We start from the raw sequence: 23,379 nt of genomic DNA, 5'->3' as shown, positions 1-23,379 counted from the left end.
AAAAGTGGCACGTGGGTCGTGATCAGTGCTAATGCTCTGTTTTACTTAATTGATTGATTGCATCAATGAATGTGAATCTTGCTTGGGATATAATCGAACTCGACTCCTCGTGTTTTGCTAGTATCTATTTTTTAAGGTAAGGTCACAAATCTTTGGAATCATATCATAATACTAAATAGTTAGTTAGATTATCTTGACCAAATTATCCTCGTAAAACTTTAATTAACTTTGTGTAGCCGTGAAACAAGAAATCGTCAACTTGTAATTAGTTGCAAGAATGTTAGATATGATACTTGCAAGTTGTAAGAACACTCCTATATTTAAATTACTTTATATATCCAGACTACAGTTATGACAATTAGAATTTTTCTCAGACCTTTTCATAGCGTTTTTCTCTCCTTTTTTTTTAAATTGAAGAAACGATCATTTCCTTTAATGAAATATCATGACCTCGTTCGTTATGCCTATTATATGTATCTTCATTATTCCAAGTAATGTTTATTGGTTTATAATCAATCCATGTGTATCAATTCGAAGGATATTTGAGACTATTTTATTTATATACGCATGAAAAAAATATTATTTTTTATAATGCGCATACTTTAAAAGTGTTTCTGAAATGCATATGGTCATTTCATGCCAAGTATTTGCGAAATAGAATTAATTTTCATTTTAAGGAAGGTGCACACGAATGAGTGAGAAGTATTGTGTGCATCAGAGAACCCATTATAAAGGAGGCAGACACAAAATAGAGCAATTCATGTATATCAGCCACGAAATAAAGCAATCCGTGACTGACACACGCGAAATGGGGACTTCAGTGGAGCAAAACACGAAATGATTTACTACTTGTATAAATGATTTATTCTTCATTAACTTTAAAATATAAATATTAATAAAAATACTCGAATTTAGATTCAAATAAAATATCAAAACAAATAAAAATATAAATTCAAATTTTGTATTTTAGTTCAAATTCTAAAAATTTACATTTTTACGAATTTATAAATTCAAAATAAAACAATAAATAATTTTTAAAAATTTATTAAAAATTATTCCTTGACTCATTAGCATCTAAAGAGTCATAAATGAGATTTTTGATGTTGAAAAATTTAATATAAAGTATAACTCTTCAAAGTGACATATGAATTAAAATTTAAATTTTTCATAGTTAGAAGTAATGTATAATATCATCAAAATGTTTGTTCTACATTTAATTTTACAAATTAAATAATAATTTAATTGATATAATATTTTAGTTACTTTTAAAATCATATATTGTATAAATCGAATTAAGTTGATTCGATTTCAATATATAGAAGTATATGTATAATTTTGAGCTTCATTATTTTATTTATATAAATGATCCAAAATTAAATTTATATAATATTTTATAATGTTATCCATTAAGAGCATGAGAATGTGCAATATAATAATAGGGATAATCGTAATAAAGCTCATCAAATTATGAGAATGTACAATATAATAATACGGATACTCGTAATAAAGCCATCAAATTGGTGTAATGTTGAAAAATTTTAATTTTATAATCATCATCACATTTTATTGCATATACAGAGTAAGAAATTCAATTTATTTAAGATTGAACATTAACTGTAGAATGAGTTATGCACGTAGCTGAATAATGTATGACCCATCCCTCATATATGAGTGGCCATTTCGTGTTCACCTCCATTGAAGTTCAGGAGTGGTCCATTTCGTGTTCAACTCCATTAAGTCCCCATTTCGCGTGTGTCAGTCACGGATTGCTCCATTTCGTGGCTAATATACATAAGTTGCTTCATTTTCTGCCTGCCTCCTTTGGAATGGATTCTCTGATGCGCACAGTTCTCTTCACCCATTTCGTGTGCACCTCCCTTAAAATAAAGGCTAATTCCATTTTGTGAATGCTTGGCATAAAATAGCCATGCGCATTTTAGGAACACTTTTGAGGCATGCGCATTATGGAAAATAATATTTTTCCATGCATATATAAATAAAAAAGGCGAGAGAGAATTGTATCAGTAATAAAAGAGAGAGAAGATTGTTATTATTGATGTGTGAATTGCATGAGACTTTAGCCTCCTATTTATATATGTACAAGAAGTCACTTTTTCAAACTTCATAAAGTTCATTCTCTCTTGAGAATAGACATCCACGTTGATCCTTATCACAACACTCATCCTTGGATGTCCATTTAGGAATATGCCTCATTAAAATCTTACTAAAGAAAAATCTATTAGGAAAAACTTTAGTGAAGAAAAAAGAGTACAATATCCTTTGTGATGGGGACTGCCTTGTTAAAAATCTTGTCAGGAAAAATCCAACGAAAAAAACCATACCAATGAAAAAAGGGTACAGTCTCCCCGTCTTGTAAACATCATTTAACATCTCGAAATCAGCGCATCCCAATATGATGTACCAATTTTTCAAAGGAGGATTTTGGGAGTGACATTGTAAATAAATTTGCCAGATTATCACTTGAGCGGATCTGTTGGATATCAATTGTCCATTGATTTTGAAGATCATGAGTGAAGAAGAATTTGGGAGAAATATGCTTTGTTCTGTCACCTTTGATGTATCCACCCTTAAGTTGAGCAATGCATACTGCATTATCTTCAAACAAGATAGCTGGAGCTATCTTATGATCAATTAGTCCACATGATACAAAATATATTGGATCCGACTCATGAGCCAAAAACACTCGCGACTTGCTTCATGTATCGCTAGTATTTCAGCATGATTAGAGGATATTGCTGTAATTTTCTATTTTGTGGACCTCCATGATATAGCTGTACCACCATATGTGAACAGGTATCCTGTTTGAGATCTCCCTTAGCTTTATGTGGATCAGACAAGTATCCTACATCTACATACTCAACTAGTTGTGACTTAGATCCATAAGGATAAAACAATCACATATCAACCGTTGCATGAAGATATCGAAAGATTTGTTTGATTCCATTCCAATGTCTTCTGGTTGGAGAGGAACTATACCTTGCTAGTAAATTCACAGCAAATGATATATCAGATCGTGTATTATTAGCAAGATACACTTGCGTTTCAATTACATTAAGATATGGTACTTCAGGGTCAAGGATATCTTCATTTTCTTTCTTAGGACGGAATTGATCCTTTTTCACATCCAAAGACCTTATGATCATTGGGGTACTTAATGGATGTGACTTATCCATATAAAATATCTTCAAAATCTTTTCTGTGTATGTTGCTTGATGAATAAATATCCCATTTTTCGTATGCTCGATCTGCAGGACGAGACACAATTTAGTCTTTTCAAGATCTTTCATCTCAAACTCTTTTTTTAAAGTTTTTATAATTATTAGAATCTTTTCAGGAGTTCTATGATATTTAAATCATCAACGTACACAACAATTATAATGAATTCAGATGCATATTTCTTTATGAAAACACATGGGCAGATATCATCATTCTTAAATCTGTTTTTAGTCAGATACTCAATCAGACGATTATATCACATTCGTCCAAATTGCTTTAGACCATATAAAGATCTTTGCAATTTGACTAAGTATAACCCTTGCGAATATTCATTAGATGGTTTAGATATATTTAATCCTTCAAGAACTTTCATATAGATATCACGATCTAATAATCCGTATAAGTAGACTGTTACCACATCCATTAAATGCTTATGTAGTTTATGATATGCGGATAAACTGACCAAATAACGCAATGTTATTGCATACACTACAGGGGAATATGTTTCTTCATAATCTATACCGGGCCTTTGTGAAAAATATTGTGCCACAAGTCGAGCTTTGTAGTATACAACTTCATTTTTCTCATTTCGTTTTCTCACAAATACCCATCTGTATCCAACAGGTTTTACATCTTCTGATGTACGGACTATAGGTCCAAAGACTTCACGTTTTGCAAGTGAGTCTAACTCAGTTTTCATAACTTCTTCCCATTTTGGCTAATCATTTCTTTGTCGAGATTCTTCGATTGTTCTTGGCTCAAGATCCTTACTTTCATACATGATATTTAATGTCACATTCTATGCAAATATTTCATTAACAATTGTCTTATTTCGGTCCTATTTTTCTCCTATAAAGACATAATTTATTGAGATCTCGTCATTTTCACAACTTTCAGGAACCTAAAGGTCTTCTAGCGTTAAAACTATATTAGAATTTTGGATAACTACAAGTGTCTTTACTATGTCTTTTTCAACAGGAATAGTATTTACCTCTTTTCTTTTTCGAGGATTTGTCTTTGGAACCGACAGGTCTACTCGCTTCTGGCGTGAATTTGTTTCCGTGGCCACTTGTCCAACTGGAACATCAATTTGAATTGGGCATTTTTTGCTGGTATATAAGATTTGGTTATACTTTTTTATCAGAAAATGAATCAGGCAATTCATTTGCTATTCTTTGCAAATGTATAATCTTTTGAACTTCTAGTTCACAATGCTCTAATCGAGGATCTAAATGCATCAAGAATGATTCATTGTAATTAAGTTTCTTTCCAGGAAGCTTATTCTCTCCTATTAATGTTGAAAATTTTGATTCATCAAAATGACAATAAGCAAATCGAGTTTTAAATACATCTCCAGTTTGTATCTCAAGATACCTCACTATAGAGGGAGAATCATATCCAACATATATCCCTAATTTTCTTTGGGGTCCCATTTTGGTGCGAGAAGGTGGTGCAATAAGAACATATATCGCACACCCGAATATTCTTAAATGGGAAATATTTGGCCGCTGGTCAAAAGCTAATTGCATAGGAGAGAACTAATGGTAACTCGTTGGCCTCAAACGAATAAGTGCTGCGCAATGTAAAATAGCATGCTCCTAAGCCAAGGTTGGGAGATTTGTTCTCATAAGTAAGGGTCTAGCAATTAATTGGAGGCGTTTAATAAGTGATTCTGCTAACCCATTTTGTGTGTGAACATGAGCTATTGGATGTTCAACACTTATTCCGTTAGCCATACAATAAGCATCAAAGGTTTGGGAAGTAAATTTACCAGCATTATCAAGACGAATTACTTTGATTGGATTTTCTGGAAACTATGCTTTTAATCGAATAATTTGAGAAAGTAATCTCGCAAACACCAGGTTGCGAGAAGACAATAAGCACACATGTGACCATCTCAAAGATGCGTTTATTAGGACCACAAAATGTCTAAAAGATCCACATGGTGGATGAATAGATCCACATGTATCACCTTGAATCCTTTCTAGGAATTCAGGAGACTCAAATCCAATCTTTATTGGTGATGGCCTTAAAATTAGCTTTCCTTGAGAACATGCAGCACAACAAAATTCACTAGATTTAAGAATCTTCTGGTTCTTTAGTGAATGTCCATGAGAGTTTTCAATAATTATCCGCATCATGGTTGTTCCCGGATGACCAATCGATGATGCCAAGTTATGAATTCATTTGGACTAGTCAACTTCTGTTTTACAATGGCATGTGATTCAATTGCACTAATCTTGATATAATATAACCCATATGAGAGTGAGGGTAACTTTTTTAATATAACCTTTTTATTTAAATAATGAGTTGTGATACATAAGTACTCATGATTTCCCTCATTCATTGTTTCAATATAATATCCATTTCGGCGAATATCTTTGAAACTCAATAAGTTCCTTAGAGACTTAGTAGACAATAGTCCATTATTTATTATGAATTTTGTTCCTCCAAGAAACAAAATTATAGCTCTTCCAAAACCTTTTATCATATTGCTTGAGCCAATAATAGTATTAACATATTCTTCTTTTGGCACAAGATGGGTAAAATATATATTACTTTTGAGAATAGTACGCAAACTTGCACTATCCACAAGGCAAACATCTTCACCATATGTCCTTGCCATTTTCTTCAAAGATAAATAATAATAAAATGAGTAAAAATATTTGCGCTATAAAATTATATTTCTTGATTGAAAATTTTATTACTATTATCTTGGCACATTCAGTAATTTTTGAAATTCATAAATATTTTATTATACACCATACTTGAAATTCATATGCATAGAAAATAAAACTTAACAATAAGTTTCTTACATTATTTATTTATATGAATATTCACATATTAAACTATTCCATCATTGATCAAATGACCAATATTTCTTTCAGGATTCTCAAAAAAATTAGATACATCATAATGAGTGGTGAAATTTTCAGCATCATTTGAAATGAAATTTGACTCCTTTCCTTTATCGTCCTTTTTCAAAGATGCTTGATAAAGATCGACTAGGTGCCTTGAGGTACGACAGGTACGCGACGAATGACCCTTTCCACCACAACAAAAATACTTATCCTCTGTTGATTTATTTTGTCCAGTATTTCTTTCTTTATCCAACTTTTGGTGAGATCCTTTCTTGTGAAAATAATTTCTTTTCCTTCCATAAATTTTTTTGTTACTAAAACCTTGTCATTTACCTCTTCTGTGGTTATGATTTGCCGCATTTGCTTTAGGAAATGGGGCGGCACTAGCTGGGCGCGCTTAATAATTTTTTAAAAGTAACTCATTGTTGTGTTCAGCAACAAGAAGGCAAGAAATTAACTTAGAATATTTTTAAAATCCTTTTTCTCGATGCTGCTGCTGCAGGAGCACATTCGAGGCATGGAAGGTTGAGAAAGTTTTCTTTAACATATAATTATCAGTTATCTTTTTCCCACATAATTTCATTCGTGAGGTAATTCGAAACATTATTGAATTATATTTATTTATGGATTTAAAATCCTGTAAACACAAGTGCATCCATTCATATCGGACTTGAGGAAGTATCACCGTCTTTTAATGATTGTACCTTTCTTCAAAGTCTTTCCACAGATTTATAGGATCTTTTAATGTGAGATCTTCATTTTTCAATCCTTCGTTAAGATGACGACGAAGGAAGATCATGGCCTTGAATTTATCCTTGTGGGATGCATTATTTTCAGCCTTATGGTATCTCCAAGATCTATTGAATCAAGATGGATTTCAACATCTAATATCCATAATAAATAGTTGTTTCCAGATATATCAAGAGCATTAAATTCAAGATGAGAGAGTTTCGACAAAATGAAAATTTGTTACTTAAGTCTTCCTAAAATTTGGTGAGAGTCTCGTACTAATAACGTGTTATAAAATAAATAAATAAATAAGGAAGATGTAATAAATATAAAATAAGAAAGTATAATTAGATAACAATATTCACCATAATTACTATCTCAATATAATAGAGAAGATTAATATATTTACTAATATTATATATAAAGAGTGAAAGAAAAGAATATTTAAAATACTTGTAAAATAAAGAAAGAGAGAGAATTGTATAAATAATAAGAAAATGAGAAAGAAAATTGTTATAATTGATATGTGAATTACCTGAGACTTTAACCTCCTATTTATTTACGTATAAAAAGTCACTTTTTCAAATTTCATAAAATTTATTCTCTTTTGAGAATAGACATCTACATTAATCCTTATCAAAATACTTAACAGCTTAAGTGTTTTTTTTTTTAATTAGGACAAATTGAAACGAACTTCTTAAGTTCATTTTCTCAATACCTAATATTGTGTGATTTCCAAACAATCTCTTCCTCTCTCATAATATATAATAATAAAAAATAGTGTTTGGCTTATTTCGTTTTCAAGCCAATAATAAAGAGAAAATGTATTTATCTTTGTGCCTATATTTATTTCCGATGAAATTAGAGTGTGTTTTACAGACTTTAAATTTGATACTAACAATGTAATGATTAGTTTTGATTACCAGTGTCATCTACTCCACTCTTAATATACGGACTTAACATTTTCGGTAAATATAGTTCTTGTAATTGGTATAACCCTTATAGTAGATATGCTCTTGGAAATTATATTTAAAAAAAATTACATTTGTTTGTAAAAAATTATGTCCCTTTTGCCTAATGACAAATATTTTGTTGGTAAAATAAAAAAATTATAATTTAAAGCATGATGCTGGACTACCCTTTCTCCATATACTAGGACATGTGAAAAAGAATGATCTGGCACTATTGGAGCACAATTAGAACTAGCAGTGCAAAGGTGGTGGAATTCGCAGAGGCAGATGCAGAGGTGCGTTCATGGAACTGTGACTCCTACATAGTGTTTGTTTAGTTTAGTGTTTATATCTATTAGAGACATAAACACAGTATTACACATTTACTGTTTGTTTATGAGACACAAATTTTTATTAACACAATGGTATATAAATATACATAAAATATATATATTTAATATTTCTCCTCTTAAATGAGACACTAATTTTAGATATAGACATAAATTTTTTTATATTTTTATTTTTATTATCTTTTTTTATTTTTATTTTTATCTTTCATAACCTAAACTCACACTCTTCTAAGAACTTAGTTTATCTTTTCTCCTCCTTTCTTTCTTTGCCATCACTACATAATATATGAGCATATTTTCTATCTTTTTCTAGTGAATTTGTATTCAAATTGTTAAGTTTAATCAAGATTTAAATATCTTTTAGCCACTATAAATGTTACTTTGAGTTGTGTGTAATTCTGTTTATTCCAGATAGCATTCGGATGGATTTGATGGAGTTTCTGTAGAAGAAGAGGAAGAAAGTAAATGATATTGTCAACCCTGACCTCCTTGCACTCAAACAGAAATAACCTGAGTTACAAAAGTCCAATTGACGTGATTTTAGCGGCATTGGAAAACCAATTTTCAGAGCTTTCCAACGATATATAATAGTTTACACCTTTCATATGGAATTACTACCTTGGTGGCACCAAACTTGAGAAATCCCAAGTTTGGCGCCATGATCATCACAACGCCTTCCTTGCTTGCTACCTTGGTGAAGTCAAACTTGAGAAACCTCAAGTTTGACACCAACTAAAGAAACCTGAAGGAGTGCACACGGGCTTGCTAAAGCCAAACTTGAGAAACCTCAAGTTTGGCGCCAAGGATGAAGAATGGAGGAATTGCATGCTGGCTTGCTGAAGCCAAACTTGAGATACCTCAAGTTTAGCGCCAGCAAGAAAAACTTGGAAGAACACACATGGGTTGGCTGAAGCCAAACTTGAGATACCTCAAGTTTGGCGCCAACCAAGGAGACATGAAGAAGCCCATTAGGGTGTGCTCCCCAAGTTTAGCGCCAACCCTTTTAAACCAAGTGGTCCCCATTTGCATACAAGGCTTGCATGAATCAATTATTAAATTTTGATTTAAACTTGTATTCCATTTATAATTAGGAAAAGATATTATTTAGTTTTAGAAAATATATTTTTCATTAATTATGATTAGATATAAAAAGGAAAAGAATTAGCCCTTCGGGCTCATCTCTTCTCTTATCACATTCCGTAATTTATAGTTTTACAGAATCCTAGTTTTCTCTCTGAACCATGAGCAACTAAACCTCCACTGTTAAGGTTAGGAGCTCTGTCTATTGTATGGATCGATACTATTATTTTTCTATTTTAATTCATGTCTTGATTTATATTTCAAGAATTGTTTTCGTTCTTTATCTTATGAATCTGGGTGGAACGGAAGTATGACCCTTGTTCTAATTGAGTTCTTGTATAACTTAGAAAAGCTCTTTACTTGAACAACAATTTGAAAATAATTTTTTCTAAACTTCTAATTATCTGGACTTAACGGGATACATGACATATAATCCTCTTATATTTGGGTAATTAGGGTTTTTGTGGCATATAAACTAGAATTGAATTTAATCCTCTGATTGGAATCAAGTGACCAAGGAATTGGCGATCGATGAATGTTAGAGGAGACTAAAAAGGTCTAAAGAATTAGGGTTTAGTCACATATAGTTTGCCATGAATTGAATCTTGCATGATTAAAATAGTTGGTAAGAAAAGTCAATCCAGAAGATAGATATCTCTGATGTCTTAACTGTTTCTCCATATACTTCACAACTTGTTTACTGCTTGCTTTTCTGATTTTCTGAACTCAATGTTTGATGCATTTGAACTCTCAACACTTTTTTCTGTTTGTCTAACTAAGCCAATCACTCAATCATTGTTGCTTAATCCATCAATCCTCGTGGGATCGACCCTCACTCACCTGAAGTATTACTTGGTACGACCCGGTGCACTTGTCGGTTAGTTTGTGGGTTATAAATTTCGCACTACTACACCTTTATCTCTTTGTCTTCCCCTTTTTTCTAAGTTGTATACGCCTTTTTGTTCGCCTGCTAGTACCTTCTTTTTCATTTGACTACTATGTACTTGTTTCTGATGTTCTGCGCTTTTGCTCTCTGAGTCACTGCCGCCATTCCACCAGTGCTTCTAGTACGATATTGCCTCGACTCTTCTCCTTTCTCGTTCCCTTCCTCCCTTGGCAATTTTGTCGGGATCTACACCTACTCTCTTTTTTGCCAGATATACATTAACTCCTTCCCCATCACCTTCTTCTTCTTCTTTGCTTTTGTTATTTTTCTCAACCCTTATCACATCTCTCTCGCCTTCTTTTTCTTTGCTTCTGCCTTTTTTCATATTTTTTTTATTTTATTTTATTTTGCATCAAATTTTTTTAAATAATTGATTAAATCTTTTAATGTTTCAATTTTTTTATTTGAATTGTAGAACTAATGATTAAATTTTATTGGTGATATTGATTTTGATTGAAGGTTGAAAAATTAGTAGTAGTTGAAAAAATCAGGAATGATGACAGTGGAGGTGATGGTAGTTATACTTGGGATAAAATAGATATTTAAATTATAAAACTATGTCTTATGTAGCATCACCAAAAATGTCACACAAATTTGTGTATATCAGTGTTTATGTCTATTTGTGTATTTGTATTTGTGTCTTTGTGTTCAAAGAACACCAACCAAACAGAGGCTTAGGTAACGGGAATGAACTATCCATTGTGTGTCCGCTACAGCTGCAATATGATCACTGCTTGGAGGGCGCAATACCACCGCGACCTACTGTAGAGGAAGGAGACCCACGACCTTGGCCAAGGGAGCTGCACTGAGAATCAATGGCAGTAGTAATGGTTCACAAATCATCCAAGAGACCATTTGTGGCTTGTAACTGACTCTCATGTTGTATGACAAGTGCAAAGACTCTGTTTACTAGTGGCAGTGGATCCAAAAGCAGAACTTGCGATCTAATTACAAATAATCTATCATCGAGGCTTTTGAAAAAGCGAATGATGAAATTCTAGTATTTGTGAACTTTCATTGGATATGGACAAAGTGGAAAAGGTCGTGAGTTATTAAGTTCTTCCTAAAGTGATTTTTAAAGTGATATATATTTCAGGAACTAAAAGGTTGCCTTGTTTAAAGGCATAGACCTCCTCTTGAAGTTCAACAATTCTAAGATCACTCTGAGAAAAATATTTTTTGAGACTGATCCACACAGAAGTAGTGAAAAAGTAAATCACACTCCGAGTAATGGAAGGAGAAAAAGAATAAAAGGTTGGGTCATTTAGTAGAGGAGGTTAAGAAACAGAGTCAATGAAAAAATCATACTTATTTCTGGAGACAATAGCTATAGAGTTAATCACTCCCTAGAAGAACAGTGGTGACGACCAAGACAAAAGTGAAATTTTCAATAAAATGTATATAGTAGGAATTAGTAAAATTTGTATAAATTTTAAGATTGTGTTTTCATTGCATTGTAGAGGAGGAAAAAGAGAAAGAGGATGACTGATGATTAGGATTAACTATTTTGACCATAAATACCAGCAGAATTCAAAATTTAAAAATAGAAACATAGATGAAGAAATAATTTTTTGTGTGTATTCTTATTGATATTCCAATTATTTAAGTGATATATATACAATTAGCAATAATAATAAAATCTATAAAATCTACGAAAAAAATTTATCACGTGACAAATTGGTGAGTCATTATAACTGAATTTCTTTTAGAAGTGAAGTTGATGAAATGTAGAAAAAGTGGAGAATGTGATGAAATCTCTAATATAACTAGTTTATTGGGCTTGATATTTTTTTTGGATTTGATGATTATCAGTAGCTAAGAGAAAGGGAGTTGAATCTTGGCCTCCTTTTGATTTAGCTTTTAGCCTTGCATTCTATGATAGTAGAAAACAGGAGAGACTTTAGTTTTGTCTCCTGACACGGTAGGAGTTAGAACAGAGTTCCTTGCAAGATGTGATATAGTGAAAAGTTGCTTTATAGTGAAATCAGGAGATACTTTATTTTTGTCTCTTATAGTGCATAACAGATAAGAGAGTAGAGAATGACACACACATGTATCCTGGTACAGATACCCAATACAATGTAGCCTATATTCAGTCTCCATCACAACAGTGACGGAATTTCACTATCTTTCAACAGATTACAATCACCAACTGTCCCTAGGATTCTACCCAATCCTATCTGGGACAAGTCCAGTTTCTAACCCAAACTGAACTTGACTACGAATTCACCCTAGCTTTTCAACCGCAAAGTACTAACCCAACTTGCAAGGAAATTCTCTCAGGATCATGACAACAAAACAGAAAAATTTACAAAGAATTTCTGAGATAACTATGACTTTTTCTCCAAGTTTAACTCTCTGTCTTTTACCACTCAATGGCTTTTACTTACAAACTTCACCAATTTGTCTTTTTCCATTAAAACTTAGAAAGACTAAACTGAGAAAAAAAGACATAATGAAAACCATGAAAGGGAAGAATAAACAACTCAAAGAGTTATGAGAACCCAAATATTGTGCTCTAACTCCTTGCTCTAATCCTTGGCCGTTCACCTTTATTATAGAAGAGTGAAGCTTCCTAGGTTTGAAATCTTACTTCAGCACATGTTGATTTTTCTTCTCCTAAGATCAAAATCAACAACGGCGTTCAGAGGAGAGAGAGAGAGAGAGGGGACAAAAGCAGTGACATGCAACTATACATTCTATCTTCTCTTTTAACCTTTTTCATCTTGCTTCTTGAATATGAGTCGTGCATTCTTGTTTTGGCTCCAAGTATGATTTTTGATCGTTGATAAGCAGCAGAACACTATTGACTTCACTTTCTTCATTTTTCAATTTGGTGTTTGTTTAGAGTTGATTTCTTCACCGTTCCTTGATGAAGCACAAATAAAAAAAATTAACTTTTTGTGCTTTTCTTTACTGATGAGATTTTCCCTTTTTGCTATAGCCCCTTTTACCTTCTCTCCTTTCATGAAATCAAAAATTTGCTTTCTGAACCTTGCTTTGTCCTAACTTCAGAATTTTTCCATTTTTTCTTTTTGTTTCAGAGTGATGTGATGTGAAAGAAAGAGAGGAGAGACAAGAGAGAGTTTTAGTTTGGTGGGTGAAGTGTGTTCAAATGAAATGAAGTTTGAATTTCTTGGTTAGAGACTTAGTTGAGTGAATGGATTTGGGTGTGACCACCGAATTTGGCTTACATTTGTTCTTGGGCGAATGTGTTTTCTTTCTTTCTCATGGTTTCAGCCATTCAACCTTTGGATCAAGATTGTTTGAAATGAATGGTTTGTTTAAGTTGAACTTGATATTGGGTCAGAATGTGTGCGTGGGCTGGTTCTATATGGCTTGAGTTATTGTTTCTTAGACCAGTTTCAATTTATTTAAATTCTGCACACTAAGCAAAATACATTACACAAACAATTTGATATTAATCAAATAATGTTTAGTAATCATCTTAATCATAGTTTAGTTCTCTAAATTCAATAGGATTAAATTGAGATGTTTTTGTTATTGATATGGATTGATGAAAGAGATTGGTTTGATAACAATCACTCCCCTAAAAGAACACAACTAACAAACCCAAAAATATGATTATCTTAAAAGAAATAATGATCAACTACATCGTAAAAAGAAGAAGAAGAAAAAGATTAAAAAAACAGAGAGACATATTTTATAATAGGTAGTTATTTTACAACTAGAAAATGGATTAATACAGACAGATTTACAGATGAATTTAGTCTTTATTACAGACGGATTTTTGGTTACCGACGGATTTTGTCCCTCTGTAAAAGTTCCGTTGGAAATTATTTACCGACGGATTTTTTTCTGTCAAAAAATTACAGATGGATTTTTACTAGTTACCGACGGATTTTTCCTCTGTAAATTCTCCATCCATTTCCCTGAGACGATGAACTTTTCGACGGATTTTCTGTCTGTAATTACAGACGGATTTTTCGTCTGTAATTACAGACAGATTTTCTGACAGATTTTTCGTCGGTAATTGGCAATACATTTTTTGACAGATTTTTCGTCTGTAATTTAAACCTTGAAAAATCATCCCACACTCTGAATACAGATAGAAAATTCGTCTGTAAATCCGTCAGTAAGGTAAAATATAATTTTTTTTAATTTTTCCATTACAAAATAAATAATTTAGATTTGTTTTCTAAATTTATTCCATAAAACACACTGTAAATTGAAAAAAAGAAAGCCAAAAATCACATAGATAAACATAATATTCATTACATGATACCTATAAAATTGGATGTTATTTTTTAACACCATTATTCAATATCTCACTGTCTCAATAAAAAGATACCCTAAAATTTCTTTTAAACTACAACAAAGAAGGGCAGGACTTTCAGCCTAAATTTTAAAACTATTTTCTCATGCTCTCTTTAAAGTTTAAACTCTCCAATCTAATCTGAGTTACATGATTCTTCACTCCATGGCAGACTCTTGTATGGCTGAAACTTGAAAGTATTTGTTCATCTACTTCTTTTTCTTTGATTTGTTTGCATTGGACTGAGCATATGCAGTTCCCTGGTGTCAAAAAACAGGACATGGACAGATTTCAGAAGCCTAGCAATGTTTTATAGGATTAAGAAAAAGTGAAGGAGGATAACAAAAACACAACTTTAAAACAGAACTGCAAGAGAGAGAGAGAGAGAGAGAGAGAGAGAGAGAGAGAGAGAGAGAGAGAGAGAGAGAGAGAGAGAGAGAGAGAGAGAGAGAGAGAGAGAGAGAGAGAGATGCTTGCATGCTCTTGAAGCACATTTAATTTGCTCTACAGGAACACTCACAGCAACTGATTTCTGATTTTTTATGTAATTTCTAGAAAATGTTATAAATGAAAAAAAAAAGTTAGCTATAAATTTTCCTAGAGCATGCATTAAAAATGCTGCAGGAGACATGGAATCCAATATTGTTATATACGGCATTCATACAGACCTCGAGCCATTCATCCATTGAAGCATCCTGGTTATTGTTCAAAAAATCCGAGCAGTCTATGCAATATAATTCCTGGTTATTGCTTAATACAAAGATCATCTAATAAATCATCAAAATATATAAAAAGTAATTCAATAGGAAAATACATCAGCAAACAGCATCCAAAGTGCTGCTATAGAACATACCCAGTGAAGGAATATTGGAACAGTCCCTCTGGTGTCAAGTTTGGTGTCAGGGAACAGTAGAAGACGCCAGTCAGCTTCAACGCATAAGCAACCACTTTCCCCAGTTGGGTCAACACATTAGTAGCTTTGCTGCTGAAGTAATTGATCCAATAAAGTCAAAATAACACCCAAGAATAAAAAATTGAAACGGTTGGAAGGAAGAGCAAGTTACCGTCTTGAGTGTCGATGCAAATCCCAATGGAGGAACCTCAGTCGATTTTTCCCTTTCATATTTTTGTTGATAGACCTAATAGCATTAGCAAACTCGGCTCGCAGAATAGTTTCTTGTCGCTTCTTCTCATGTGTCTTGAACAAAAAAAAATGAAAATAAGAAAACATTCTAGTTTAGAGGTTAGACACAACCGAGAAATTCAATATTCCTAACTGTTCATTAGAAATGGGAAGCTGCCTACCTTAATCAAGTTCAATATGATAATTGGATTTCCATATCTCTTAACAAGATTTTCAAAATGAAGCCTTGTGGCTTCAAAGGTGTTGTCCTTCTTTGATACTAGAAAAAGAAAAAAAAAAAAGCAAAAAAGCTCTTAGAAAAAATTACATAACAAGCAGAGAATAGTTGCTTCCACATCATACATATAATGTCAGGTTTTATGTTCAATAGAGAGGCTTCTTGAGACCAGAACAGAGGAATTGAACCCCGGATCTGCACCACGGAACTTATTTTCATCGAACTTCCATCACGAGCATCTGCAAAGACTATCTGCTCTGTCTCAACATCATTAGCTACTCTTCCCTTTTCATTCACTCCTCGTTTCAGATATCTGCATCACAAGATACAGCAAGCAAGGAATATGTCAAGAAATAAGTAAGATAAAAATGCCAAAATTTACAGAAAAATACAAAGTTTCTGGGTGATAAATCACCCGTTTACATGAATTTCATGGATTGAAGTACTTGGCAGAAACCAGTAAAAAAACCTCAATTAGAAAAATTAAAATGTAAACAAAAGCAGATGTATATCTTCAAGGACTGCAAGTGTAAAGAATTGAAACAGAATGTAGCTTTATCATGTGACAAACTCATATAAAGGATTGGAAAAGTACAAACCTTGTCCCAGCATAGTGCCGCGAGCGCCTAGCAATGATAGTTAAGTGAAAATCCCTTCCAGAAATAGAAAGTTTGACTTACACAGCATGCCATAAATGAACAACTGTCAACAAGAAAATGCATAACCTTTTATGAGGAATAGATATTTCTAGCATTTCTTTCTAGCACTTATAGGAGAGGCTTGATGACACCAATACAGCGATAAAAAATATTGCCTACATTAAATTATCATTTTGTGTGAATACTACTAATCCATGGTTTAATGATTGCAGCATTAACTCTATCACATAAAATGCAAGCAATAGCATATACAAAGTTACATATGGTAAAAACTAGACATTTCAAATGAAATTAATATTGCTGATAAAGTACAACGAAATTAATATATAGAAGATAAAAACTAAACATATCCATTAGCCAAAAGGGGAGTCTGTTATGTACCTATTTAAAAAAGCCATAAACTAAGGAAACTGTCCAGGAAGCATTCTGGAGATTATTCCTGACTCCACGAGTCAAAAACTCATTCCAAACAAACAGTATTTCGTAAAGTGACTGTCCTGTTGTATTATGATCGGTTAAGTTCCTTTGAAGACTAAACATGACATTGTATGAGTAGCTGAAAAAGAAGTCCTTCGTAAGATCTACACTGCACAGAAGCTTCTTGTATCTAAGTCACAAGAGAAGAAAAGTAAAGCCCATTAATAAGATGGATTATTATATTGTGCCAATTTTCCTTCGCTTTGTTATGAGAAGCATGTAGTATGGCTCAAGAAATTTGACAAATCCTAGATAAAAAAATATAATAAGATGACGGAACCTTAATTATTATAGCCAGTTTTTGGGAAACAATACCATAATAACAATTTTGTTCATATGAAGAAGATGATAGAAGATTCAATTACCAATGATTCCATAACAAGTTGTAACAAACTTCAGTCCCCCTGTTGACTTGTTTCCTTCGTGTATGCGCATTAGAAGGTCACAACACTCAATTTCTGAGTACACTGTCAAATCTTCAGTGATGTTTAGTTCCGTTGGATCCAATCTGTCAATCTTCAAGACCCTACATGAGGTTCTGCTTTTGTCTCTTCCAATCATATAAAAATTCTGCATGTAAAAAAGAATAATAATAAGAACACTGCAAAATTGCCCTATACATGTATAATGTGCATAGAGTCATAGACAAATTTAAGAAGGATGATATTCTTAAAAGGTAAAAGTACATCACAGCTATTAATGTATTAAAGAAATGGAAAGATGTAGCTTTGCTATAAATATCACTCCATATTAACACAAAACTTTAGATTACAAGTAGTTTTTCTAATGTGAATGAATAACTTTAAAAATAACAGTAAAAAAGTTGAAACAAACTTTAGATTACAACAATAATTGTTGCAGTCCACCTACTTTTCTAAGAATTTAAACATATAAGTACAAAATTATACCAGATGATTTTGTAAAGAAGCTACAATTGCTTATCTTGCAAGAAACAAACCAACAACTTATCATTATGTTAGTTGATGAGAGAAAGAATGCTTGATATCTATATAGAACACTATGAATTCTTCCCCTAAGCATAGAATACGTGAGGAGAAGACAAAAGACAAGTAGTGGCATGACTACTCAATTTTTTCATTAAAACTTTCAGATAATATTCGCATGACTACTCAATTTTTTCCTGAAAAGGACAAGTAGTGGCAATCCTTCTAATAACAAAGGTCAGCAATATCAAATTCCAAAATTAGCAAAAATTACTATTTTGATTAGCAAGAAAGCATTACTATATATGACCAGATTCATGCAATTGATGAAAGAACAAAAAGAAAGAACCCTAGTTTCCCTTTTAAGAAGAGCATAGTAAAAAAGTCAAATATTAAACACAATCACTAGATATCACAGGCAGCTTTCACTGCGAAGCCAATCGAATTTAGTGCTAATAAAATCAAAGTTATAATTATGTTAATATATTTAATCATCCATCATACAAAATTGAAAAGGACATATTCAGCGAAAATGAACACGAAGTTAGCGAACAAGGTCAAATAGAAATATAGAATACATGAATTCACAAGCCGTAAGCTACTTGAACAGAGCAGAACAGAACATATTCAATGTTCGTCCAAGCAAATGATTCAAACGAAAACCTTCGATTGCAGAAAAAAATCATCAAAATCAGAGTAAACCCGCAGATTCGAACGAAGCACAAAAGTAGAGTATGATAAACCTAAAACTGACATAGAAAAATTGAGCCCTAAGGTTTATCACGAAGAACAGAATCACAAAATTAGGGTATATATACCTGAAATTTGAGATGGTTACGAGAAGAACTGAGAAAGCAAGATGAGATTAGATGGAAGAGGCGCCAGAGGGAGCAGATGCGATGAGAGCAGCGGCAGAGAGAGCTCTCCGACGATGGGAGTAGACGCGACGAGAGCGGCGACGAAGGGATCTCATAGGACGCAAGGGATGACAGAGAGAGATTGTGTGATGCAAGCGGTGGCGGCGGCGGCAACGGCAACGGCCGCGGCAGAAGAAGCAGAAGTAGCAGTCACGGAGAGTAGAAGTAGCTCGTGCCTGGGAGAGAGGAAGAAGCTTGTGTTTGATTTGTGAATGGAGCACGAAACACAGTTTGAATGGGGGCTGCCACGGGGAGAGAGAAGGGATAGGTTAGGTTTACATTAATATTTTCCGACAGAAAATTTAAATTACATACGAATTTTTCGTCTGTAATAATTTAATAAAACGCAGCGTTTTACCTATTTAATTACAGACGAATTTTTCATCTATAACCATTTTCTACGAAAAAAATTAATTTTTCCGACAGAATTATCGACGAATTCTCTTTTCTATCTGTAATTTATGCTAATCCATTTTTTTGTTTTCCGACAAAAAATCCCTTTAAAATTCCGTCTGTATCTATAGGATAAAATCCGTCACATAATATCTTTATTATGCTAATCTGTATTTCTAGTAGTGTTTGTATATGAAAATATCTTTATAAAAAATGATATTATAATTTATTAGATGATTTAGTCATATATATTTAATAACGATATAAATAGTTTATAATATTATTTTTGTATAAAAGATATTTTTATTAGAATATCCACTACCGTTTGATTCACATGAACATTTATTGATAATAGTAAAACTTTTTTTTTAATTGTTACTAGAGTTTTCGACCATTAAAAAATAGAAGAAAAAAGTTTAACAGAAATTAGAATTACATCCAAAAATACTATATAACATATAGTCTTACCTATATCTTGATAAATCAGTGCCTCTTTTTCGATATTACCATAAAAAAACTATCAATATAGCATCACACAATTCAAAATCTACCTGGTTAAACAACATACTTAAAACTAAGTAATTCTATTATAATATTTACTATTTATTATATTTCTCTAATTATTAAAGTGGAAGAACTTCTTCATATTATCCGGTATGGTTGATATGTTTTGAAAAATAAATTTATCCAAGGCAACAATAAAACTTTGCAATGATTTGGATTCATATTATCGGCATATCGCTGTCTGATGACATTACAAATGCACCTCCCTCACATAAATAAACTTATAAACTTATTTTAACAATAAATTAGTGTGCTTTTCGTGTTTCTATGACAAAGAAGATTAATTAATGAAATTAAAGAGGCAAGTGGCAAGTAGGGTTGCGATTTAAGAGTAAGACAAACGCAAAGCAAGAAAGTGCTCAAACGTTAACAAATAATTTTCATGCACTTACATAAAAAAAAAAATATAATAATATTTCTTGACAAAGTGCTTTGGGGCAGTATTAATTAATTATATATATGGAATATGCTGAAAATAGTATGCGATTTGAAATATTCATGCTAAAGAAGAATTAATCACAAGTTTCTTGCATTATAATTAATTATTTCATTGCATTGCTTTGTCACCATTCTGTGAGATTTTTATTTATTTTTCCTCCCTCAAATGAACTCATTTTAAACATTAAATCTAAGTGCATAAATTCAGGTTAAAATAATCACCACATTTACAATTTTTCACGTAAATTTGAACAAAAATTTGTCTCACTTTTTTTAACATATTGGTTCTTTTAAAATAAACATTCAAATTAGTCACTAATAAATTTTAAATAAGGCATTTTGATAATTATTATTTTAAAACCTTTAATAATTATTTATGTTAGACAAATTGAGTCCTTCTCGCTCTTAATTAAATTTTTAATAGACGCGTTAAAAAAATTAATCTCTAACAAATTTTATTATAAAATAATTATATCTCAAATATAATTATAGGTAAATAAGCCTCTTCGAAACAATTTTTTTTTTCACTTTATCCTTATCCTCGTTATTCCACGTAACGAGAAAAAAATTTATCATAAAAAAATTTAAAAATAATTATAATAAAAGATAATACTAATAATTAGGAGTAATAATGATCATCCAAAGTTAAATGACATACTTTCTTACTGGACATTTTTCTTCCAATCAAGTGCGACAACTTTCTGATAAGATTCATACATACATAAATATAAAATTAAACCCACTTGCAATGGAGTTTGACATGACGACACTACACCATTTTTAATGTTTTCTTACCCCAAAAAAAAAATACCGGAAGATAAAGTGTGATAATTGAAAGAATAATTAAAAATTCAGCTGTTACTATACACATTTCGTCTCCGAGGAAATAATAATTTGCTTTATTTTAAAAGAATAATAATGCATGAACAGTATTAGCATGTGTTAAGAACCGAGGAGATTTATATTGATTGTGTCAATTTTTTTAATTAAATATTAACTTGTCAAAAGTAGTAGTAGTAATCTGGCCGTAAAGCGTGGCACTACTACCGTTTTTACAGTTAAAAAATCACTCACAATTATATTAAGAATAAGCAACTTAAATTATATTTTACTAGTGCATCATCATTATTAATCTAATCATTCTGCTCAAGTGTTTTTTTCTTTCACATTGTTCACGAGGATATTATTATTATTATTATTATTATTATTATTATTATTGTCGTTGTTGTTGGAATCCAAATAAAATTTTATTATAAGCGTATAACTTTAAGTATTAATTATCATAATATTATTTATTTTAAAAATTTAAATTGATAAAAAATACATAAGTAATTATAGTTTTAATACGTTAAATTTTAGGTCTTTCGCTCATTTATAATTTTCAGTATTAATTGTCACAAATAATTATACTTTCTTTTTTTTTAATCAAAGATAAAATATTCGAATAGTATAGAAAAGAGAAAATATCACTTTCTTTTTCTACGAGATGCTAAAATGACACTTTCTTTCTCTCTATTTATAAAATGTATATTTCCCTCCCTTATAACTTTTAAAAAACCTCATCTTTAATCTATTTTAAATTTTTTTGTGTTAACTAATGTTAACTTTATCCATTTTTCAAAAACCATAAATTATTTTTTAAAATTACCCTTCAGCAAAAATTTTATATTTTTTTGTCATTACATTTTGTTTAGCAAAATACTCTTTAATAAATTATTTTTTTATTAATTAAATTATATTTTTACCAAAATATTTTTTAAAAAAATTAATAATTAAATTATTTTTTAAAATATCCTTCAATAATTTTTTAATTATTAAATAGTGATTTTATCAAAATTTTTGTTAACAATTATTTTTATATTTTATTATTAATTTTTCAATATCAATATATATTATTTTAATATTAAATAAAAAATCTTATTATTGTTAATATGTATAACAATTAATATATATTTATATTAGAAAATAATTTTACTAAGATTTTTTATTTAATGTTAAAATAACATATATTAATTTCGAAAAATTAATAGTAAAATATAAAAGAATTGTTGACAAAAATTTTGGTAAACTCATAATTTAATAATTAAAAAATTATTGAAGGGTATCTTAGAAAAAATAAATTTAATTATTAAATTTTTTAAAAAATATTTTGGTAAAAATACAATTTAACTAATAAAAAAATTATTAAAAAATATTTTGATAAGCAAAATTTAATGATAAAAAATAAAATTTTTACTAAAAGATATTTTTATGAAAAATAATTTATTTTTTTTAAAAAGAATAAAATTAACATTAATTAACACAAAAAATTTAGAATGAATTAAAAAAAAAATTTTAAAAATTATAAGAGATGAGAATATACATTTTATAAATAAAAAAAATATCATTTTAATATTTCACAAAAAAAAATTTTTTTAATAAAAAATTATACTATCTAAACTATAATTAATTGACATGATTATACTTTCTCTTATTATTATTAGTTGTCGTGAATGTTATTCCGTTTAAGATTATTATAACAATATATAGGATAAAGTATACAAATGATCGGCAATCGGCAACGTCGGTCTTGAAAACTTTTTTTTATTATTACTATAATAAGAAATTTGTCATCGTATCTAGTGATGATCGTGTGTTTATGCATTCTCCAATGAGAGAATCTTAAAAAAAGAAATACAACAAACCGAAAGGACAACATTGTCTCAACAAATTGTTCGAAAGGTTTTGTCCGCATGACTTGATCCAAGAGTTTCTATACTAGGATATTTATATTACTAATATTTTTCTTTTCCTCCATGTTTGTAATAAGTGAAATATATAATAGATTGGAAAACACCAAACCTTTTTTTTTTTAATATCCTTATATATGCTGCTCTCACCCTATCTATAGGTCCTATTACTAATAGGATGATCTAAGATAATATTGACTTGTTTTTAAACTATAATTTGGTTCGTTGAAAAAAAAAACCTTTCTTAATTCATTCATATACAAATTCTTTAGAATAGGCATTCGTATTTTCTCGATCTTTTATAGGAAAATGCTAGGCGAATATATTTAGTGTAAAAAAAAAATAAGAGTTGGTTATTATTGGTTTATGTTAAAGATGTATAGTTATTTATATACATTCTTTTATTAGTTTAAATTAAAAAAATAATTTTATGACATAATATCAAATTTTTTATGATTAAAAAGTTTA

General features: G+C 30.8%; 1 protein-coding gene, 1 long non-coding RNA gene and 1 pseudogene across 2 annotated transcripts; all 3 read right to left on the bottom strand.

The window, feature by feature from the left end:
* Positions 1–14,342: 14,342 nt before the first annotated feature.
* On the bottom strand, positions 14,343–15,169 carry LOC114924043 (uncharacterized). Its single transcript, XR_003814914.2, has 2 exons — positions 15,098–15,169; positions 14,343–14,689 (listed from the first exon to the last, which is right to left on the bottom strand). It is a non-coding gene; the product is annotated as an uncharacterized lncRNA (long non-coding RNA).
* Positions 15,170–15,269: 100 nt separating this feature from the next.
* Positions 15,270–16,729, bottom strand: LOC140173121 (phosphoinositide phosphatase SAC2-like). The gene is made up of 6 exons (XM_072207958.1): positions 16,723–16,729; positions 16,390–16,465; positions 15,916–16,103; positions 15,735–15,832; positions 15,494–15,627; positions 15,270–15,411 (listed from the first exon to the last, which is right to left on the bottom strand). Exons 1-6 carry the CDS (start codon positions 16,727–16,729, stop codon positions 15,270–15,272), a joined length of 645 nt encoding a protein of 214 aa, XP_072064059.1.
* LOC112734173 (phosphoinositide phosphatase SAC2-like) overlaps positions 16,390–23,379 on the bottom strand; it is a 32,228-nt pseudogene continuing 25,238 nt past the window's right edge.

This window comes from Arachis hypogaea, chromosome 2 (genome assembly GCF_003086295.3).
Source record: "Arachis hypogaea cultivar Tifrunner chromosome 2, arahy.Tifrunner.gnm2.J5K5, whole genome shotgun sequence".
Lineage (NCBI taxonomy): Eukaryota > Viridiplantae > Streptophyta > Magnoliopsida > Fabales > Fabaceae > Arachis > Arachis hypogaea.
This window is presented reverse-complemented; position numbering and strand designations above follow the sequence as displayed.

Coding starts and splice junctions, on each gene's coding strand:
- LOC140173121 (XM_072207958.1), bottom strand. Junction 15,833..15,915: donor CATAAAACCTGACATTATAT/GTATGATGTGGA, acceptor TTCTTTTTCTAG/TATCAAAGAAGGACAACACC. Junction 15,628..15,734: donor TCATATTGAACTTGATTAAG/GTAGGCAGCTTC, acceptor TTTTTGTTCAAG/ACACATGAGAAGAAGCGACA.